The sequence below is a fragment of the Mauremys reevesii genome, linkage group 25 (assembly GCF_016161935.1).
Source record: "Mauremys reevesii isolate NIE-2019 linkage group 25, ASM1616193v1, whole genome shotgun sequence".
In the NCBI taxonomy this organism is placed as follows: domain Eukaryota; kingdom Metazoa; phylum Chordata; order Testudines; family Geoemydidae; genus Mauremys; species Mauremys reevesii.
The window spans coordinates 8,904,316-8,911,264 of record NC_052647.1 but is presented as its reverse complement, the minus strand read 5'-3'; the positions used below and the strand labels follow the sequence as shown (position 1 = coordinate 8,911,264).

Genomic DNA, 6,949 nt, shown 5'->3' with positions numbered 1-6,949 from the left:
AAAGGGTGAGGCAAACCCAGCCTGGTCAGCATGATAGGTGGGTGCTATCCCATGGCCAGAACCAGATGTGTCAGAGGAGGGTGTAGGAAATGCTCTTCCCTATCGGAGGTTGTGTGTGGGGGTCCTGTCTCTTTATAGGGGACAGTGGGGGTGCTCTTCTCTTTAGGGGCAGGGTGTAGGGTTCCCATCTTTCTATAAGGGCCAGTGGAGGAAATGCCCTTCTTTACTGGGGACGGTGTATGTGTGCGGGAGTTCCCATCTCTCTATAGGAGCCAATGGGGAAATTCCCATCGATTTAGGGACAGTGTGTGGGGTCCCTGTCTCTTTAAAGGGGTAGTGTGTGGGGGTCCCATCCCTCTACAGGGCATGGTGGGGGAATGCCCTTCTCTAGAGGGGCTGTGGGGGGTGTTCACCTGTCTCTATAGGAGTCAGTGTGTGGGATTCCCCTCTCTCTATAGGTGCCAGTGGGGGAATGCCCTTCTCTATAGGGGCTGTGTGTGTGTGGGGTCCCCTTTCTCTCTATAGGGGCGGGTGGTTCCCCTCTCTCTATAGGTGCCAGTGGGGGAATGCCCTTCTCTGTAGGTGCTGTGTGTGTGGGTTCCTCTTTCTCTCTATAGGGGCGGGGGGTTCCCCTCTCTCTATAGGTGCCAGTGGGGGAATGCCCTTCTCTGTAGGTGCTGTGTGTGTGGGTTCCTCTTTCTCTCTATAGGGGCAGGGGTTCCCCTCCCTATAGGTGCCAGTGGGGGAATGCCCTTCTCTGTAGGTGCTGTGTGTGTGGGGTCCCCTTTCTCTCTATCGGGGCGGGGGGTTCCCCTCTCTCTATAGGTGCCAGTGGGGGAATGCCCTTCGCTATGGGCAGCGTGGGGGGTCCCCGGGCCGGGGCGGGGCGGGGTCCCTGTCCCTTTAAGGAGCAGGGGGCGGGGGCTGCCCGGCCCAGCGGCAGGAGGCAGCGCCGCGCTGGGATGTTGTGAGCCCGGAGCAGGCGGTGGCGGCGGCGGCGCAGGCGGATCCGGGCCCGGCCGCGCTCCGACCGCAGCGGGGGGAGCGGGCGCCGCCAGCATGGACTGGGGCACCGAGCTGTGGGTGAGTGGGGCAGCCCCCCAGCTCCCCCTTCCTACCCCGGCCAGCCCCCAGCTCCCCTTCTTCCTCCCCATGGCCAGCCCCCAACTCCCCCTTCCTACCCCGGCCAGCCCTCCAGCTCCCCTTCCCCCTTCTTCCTCCCCATGGCCAGCCCCCAACTCCTCTCCTTCCCCTCCCGGCCCAGCTCCCCCTTCTTCCTCCCCCTCCCCATGGCAGCCCCAACTCCCCTTCTTCCTCCCATGGCCAGCCTTCTTCCTCCCCATGGCCAGCCCCAACTCCCCTTCTTCCTCTCCCAGGGCCAGCCCCAACTCCCCCTTCCTCCCCATGGCCAGCCCCCAACTCCCTCTCCTCCCCTCCCTGGGCCAGCCCCCAACTCCTCTCCCTCCCCTCCCCCGGGCCAGCCCCCAACTCCCTCTCCCTCCTCCCTGGGCCAGCCCCCAACTCCCTCTCCTTCCCTCCCCCTTGGGCCAGCCCCAACTCCCCCTTCCTACCCCGGGCAGCCCCCAACTCCCCTTCTTCCTCCCCATGGCCAGCCCCCAACTCCTGCTCCTCCTTCCCCCTGGTAGCCTCTCTCCCTCCCCCGGGGCCACTCCCCAACTCCTCTCCCTCCCAGCCCCCAACTCCTCTCCTCCCTCCCCCGGGGCCAGCCCCCAACTCCCTCTCCTCCTCCCCCAGGCCAGCCCCAACTCCCTCTCCTTCCCTCCCCTTGGGCCAGCCCCCAACTCCCCTTCCTCCCCAACTCCTCCCTCCCTTCCCCCAGGGCCAGCCCCCAACTCCCTCCCCCCCGGGGGCAGCCTCCCTTCCTTCTCTGGCCAGCCCCCCAACTCCCCCTTCCTCCCCATAGCCAGCCCCCCAACTCCCTCCCCTTCCCTCCCTCCCAGGGCCAGCCCCCCAACTCCTTGCCCACCCCTTCCCCCCGGGCTGGCTTCCTCCACTTTCCCCTTCTCCTATGGCTGGGCTCCCCTCGCCTCAATTCCCTTTCTCTCTCCTGCTTCCTTAGGGCTGGGCTCCTTTCCCCCTGATCTCCTGGGCGGCCCCCCACCGCCCCCCCGTTTTATTCCCCCTGGGCTGGGCTTCTTCCCTGCTGCCCAGTCCCCCGTATCCCCTAGGATTGGCTTCCCCCCTCCCCCATATCCTCGGTCTGGGCTCCCTATTATTTTTCCCTTTCCCTCCAGTTCCGTCCCTTCCCCTGTTCCTGGGTGTCTGTTCCCTTTATCCTGGTTTTCTCTTCTCCATCTAAGCCCCTTTTCCTTGTGATCATCCCTCCACCCAAACCCCTCCTCTTACCTCCCTGTTCCCCTCTCCCCCTTTCCACTGGGGCCGCTTCTCCCTCCCCTGGTCCAGCTTAGCTCTGACTTTCTCCCAGTCTTGGTGCGGGGGGAAGAGGGAGCCTTTATTTCCATCCAGTGCTCAGTTTGGGGTGGGTGTTCCCCCCCGCCCCCTTCCCCCAGTGGATGGACACACTTCCTGGCTGTGGAATTCCCCAGCCTTGTAATGGGGTATGTGGGTTGAGGTGTACATGTGATGTCATGTAACTTATCCCCCCAACTCCCCCCCTTAGATCCTCTGGGATGGTGGCGTTGCAAGCTGCTGGGGTGCACTTTACCACACCCCCTCATGCCTCCTGTATGAACCCCTTTTGTCAGTGCCTCCTAGATCACAAAAACGGAGACTCACCCTGATTTTAAAGCAACATACCTAGTCTGGGTCTTAAGTGTTCACAGTGATACATTGCTGCAAGCACTTTATTTGGGGGGGAGTGTCTCAGTAATGGGGGGTTGTTACGCATTTTTGCACGGGGGGGCACACTTTTGGTTTAACCCCGTCCTTGTGATGGGTTTGTAATGGGGCTTCTGTGGAGAGTTGGCTTTGAATCTAACTCAGGGCAGAGTTCTTCCCGACCCAGGCCTGTGGGTATCAATTTCTTTTCGGTATGGTCCTTTGGGCTAAGAGTTTGCATGTGTAACTCTACTGTGTAGTTTTCTCCCAGTACCGTTTTTGTTGTTAAGCTCCAGAAGTTTCTCTGCTGTTTTGGGATCATGGCTTCCCTTAGGGAGGAGCGGGGGGGCAGAGGTCTTGGAACTAGGGGTGTGGTAGCTTGAAGTTTCTATCAATTGTTTTCAGCGCCCCCACTATAAAAATTGTTCAAACGCCACAGGGGCTGGGTGGGTGGGTAGGAAGCATTTGAAAAACTGCCCATGGCCCCTGAAAGTAGTTGGTCGGCCTCTAATCTGGTTAATCTCAGATTTTTCTACAAGTGGCAGATCTACTTTGAGCCGGGTCACTTGAGTAAAAAAAAAATCTCCTGTGTTGCTTTTTGGTGGGAGGGAGGAGTTCTCAGTGCCCACCCCTGCCTGGGCAAAAGCAGATGTGGCTGGGAGCGCTTGCCCTGGGCGAGGGGGGACTATGGAGACTCCCAGATGTTTGTTGCTTTTATCTGTCTGTGGTACAGCTCTTGGCCTGCTCCTGCCTATATGAAATGGGGACTCTTTTATATAATGCATGCCGGAGCAGTGCGGGAGTGGTTCGAACAGGACTCCTGGGTTCTATTTCCCAGCTCTGGGAGGTGACCTGCCTACTGGTGAGCACAGGGGAGGAGATGGCTCTGACTCCTGGAGTCTACTGTAAACTCTAGGAAGAGTTGTGGCTAGGGCAGGGGACTGGCAGCCTGGACTCCTCCTGGCTTTCTTCCCTAGCTTTGGGAGGGCGTGTGCCTCTAGTGGCTAGCATGGTAGGGCTACTAGCCAGGACTCCTGGGTTCTTTTCCTGACTCTGCCACTTGGCTTGGGGAAGGCAAGTCCTTTAACCTCTTTTTGCCTCAGTTTCTCTGTCTCTAATATGTGGCTAATACCTTTGGGGGGAGAGAGAGGGATGGTGAGGGTTAACTCCTAAAATTACTTTGATCCCTGTTTGAAAGAGGCAGTGGAACCTATATCTGCTAGTAATAATTGCTTCATATCTGCAAAGCGCAGCGTGGTCTGTTCATCCATTGCTCAATTCTATCCAGCGTTTACGTAGGGCCTGCTGTATTCTGTTTGGGTTCTTGGTTGTGGATCTGTGTGCTTTGGGTGGGGGAGGAGGAGAAGGGAGCCCATTTCAACGAATGAGTTGAACGGGATCAAGCATGTTCCGTGTTTACAGCCTGGCCAGAACTTCTTGTGGAAGAATGTGTAATAAGCCAGGCTTTTCTGCCCCCGCCTCCTACGTGCAAATAGGCTCAGTGTTCTCATCCCTTCCCATAGGAAGCCCTGTAGGATGCTCTCCTGCCTGGGATGCCACTTGTAAACAGTGCATCTGCAGCATTGTTAACTCTGAGGGTTAACCAAAAAAAGACTCTCTTAAAAATAACTTTTGGGGCCACTTTATTTGTCTGCCGGTTTCTGAGCGTTTAGGGTGTGTTTGCTTCAAATTTCCAAGTTTTTATCTGCAGCTGGGGTCTAGAACCCCTTTTTCCCCCCCATTAAAATAAATTAAAAAAAATATTCTCATGCAGTTTCTTGATTCCAGAAATTGGAGCTTTAAGAAAAGCCTCAGAGATCATGACAGTCTTGAGAAAACTCTGCAAGTTGGCGACGCTGCATCTGGGTTCACAAGCGTGTTATGTTTCTCTCCTTGGAAAGCTGCGGCCCCGTGGGGTGTTCTCATGCATCTGTCCATCTTGGCAGTATGGAATCTTCTATACAAGTTCGCACCCTCAAAGTGTAAGGTGAAGGGGTTAAAAAAAGCATTGCCGCCCCAGATCTGGGTAGGGATCCATTTAGTCCAGTGTCCTGATGGGGGCTAGCACCAGATGCTTCAGAGGAAGGTCATGGAATCATAGAATATCAGGGTTGGAAGGGACGTCAGGAGGTATCTAGTCCAACCCCCTGCTCAAAGCAGGACCAATCCCCAACTAAATCATCCCAGCCAGGGCTTTGTCAAGCCTGACCTTGAAAACCTAAGGAAGGAGATTGCACCACCTCCCTAGGTAACCCATTTCAGTGCTAAGAAACCCATTTCACCTGCTCCGAATGGAAAAGGTGATGCTTGACTTGGAAATGGTGCATCCCCCCCAGTTCTCTGCTGAAGGAATCCCCCCGACTTGCTTTTCTTATTTACTGCTTTTGTGAATACATTTGGGGAAATTCCACTCCCAAGTGGGTAAGTAAGTGGGGAAATTCTTCTTGAGGAGGGTTTGCAGGGGGGGAATGGGGGGAGGTGGAATGACCCTGAGCCATCAACTGTTGCAGAGTTGAGGAGTTTGATTTAAAAATGTTGTAGCCCAAGGAGAGGTGGTGCAGGGCTGGTTGCTGGGCCAGGGAGGGAGGGTGCCTCTGCCCACAGCAGCTGTAATGAAATTAACAAGACTGGTGTAAGTTTCTCAGCTGCTTTTGGGGAGCCCTTGTGGCCCTCATCCCCGAAAGGCAATAGTTTCCTCTGCTGGGGAAGAGGAGTCTCCCCACACCCCAAACAAACAGAGGCGGGAAGGAGAGGGTCGCATAGCAAACATGCCATGCCTTGTAATGGGACTGCTCTGTGTTTGAAGGGCGTGAGAGCACCTGTGTTTCCAGCGGGCGGGGGGCGGGGATGGAGCAGGGTTTTTCCTATTTACTAGGCACTTTTGCAGAGCTCGTCTTCTAAGCTGACATGAGACAAAGTCCTTTTTAACTGGGCCCAGCGGAGGAATCCCGCAAGAGCCCCTTTCCCAGCAGCGTGTGTGTCTTTTGCCAGGGCCCTGCCCCAGACCTTTGCTGGTGACAGTGGAGGGGTGCAAATGGTACTTTTTTGCAAGTCTCATGGTCTCGCCTGTGTCTGCAGAACCCACTGAGCTCCCCGCTCCCTTTCCTTTCAATCTGGCTTCTGCCAGGAGAAGCCTTGGCCCGAGTTACCATGGAGACTGACTCACACTTTGTATGCTCAAGCGGTGGGTGTGGATCAGAGGCTGTGACTGGGGGGCAGGAAAACAATGGATCTGGGAGTGAAGGATGCAAGCCCCGGGCCTAGGGGACGATGTTTGGAGGCCAGGCTGTGCATGGGGAAGCGACTGTTGTAACTTGCAGCTGGTAACCTGAGACTGTCCCCGGTGCCCTAGGAGCACAGATCCGTGGTTGAGTCTGTTGTTGTTTCCCTTTTATGAGAGAGTCTCTTTGCTAAGGAGAGCGCTAGCCCTGTGCGTGACGAGGAAGGGGCTGATTTTACTGAGGAGTAGTAGTATCACCTTGCTGGTCGACAGCACTTCCCATCAACTGACCTCAAAGTGCTTTACAAAGGAAGGGCTGCAACGTTAGCCTCATTTTACAGAGGGGGAAACTGAGGCACGGGGCAGGGACATGACTTACCCGAGGTCACCCAGCAGGCCCGTCTCAGAGCTGATAGCACCCAGGGCTGATAGTCCCACTAGGCCCCACAGCTGCGTGGGACTCTGCAAGTTGTGTTTTGCGGGAGGTCAGACTGAAAACTTCCCACAGGCTTTGGGGGCACCATGGGTGGGGAGGGGCTTCTGCCCTGTGACTGGGCAAATCGGTTCCGTTCCTAGGCAGCAGGTGCTTCGTACAACCTCCTCCACCACTTTCCTATTTAGCGCCATCTCTTGTTGCCTGCCTCAGCCGAGTTTGAATGGCCCATGGGGACTGGCCCCAGCCCTGCAGAGGGTCCCAACCCAGTGGATGGGCTGTATGGAGCTATCCCTGCTGCTGCGTCTGTTCTGCCGCCTCTCTAGCGGGTGCTGGACTGCTGCGTCCTAACGTCCCTTGTTTGTTGTGCAACTTCACGGATGGATAGCATTGCTGGCTTCCTCTTCCCTGACTAAGCCCAGTCCTTGGCCTCTGTGTTGTGTGGCATGTGGGTTGCATTTGACACCAGGGAGGGGCCTTCCCGGAAGGGATTGTAT

The 6,949-nt window shown here is 56.5% G+C and overlaps 1 protein-coding gene across 2 annotated transcripts in view; it reads left to right on the top strand.

The window, feature by feature from the left end:
• Positions 1-931: 931 nt before the first annotated feature.
• The window catches only part of TRIP10 (thyroid hormone receptor interactor 10), a 72,750-nt gene continuing 66,732 nt past the window's right edge, over positions 932-6,949 (top strand). Inside the window, exon 1 of one of the 2 annotated variants that reach the window (XM_039515037.1) lies at positions 932-1,083. In XM_039515037.1, the coding sequence (XP_039370971.1) occupies positions 1,060-1,083 (24 nt within the window). In that variant the 5' untranslated portion in view covers positions 932-1,059. The remainder of the gene's footprint in view (positions 1,084-6,949) is intronic. The other variant, XM_039515036.1, reaches the window with a different exon arrangement.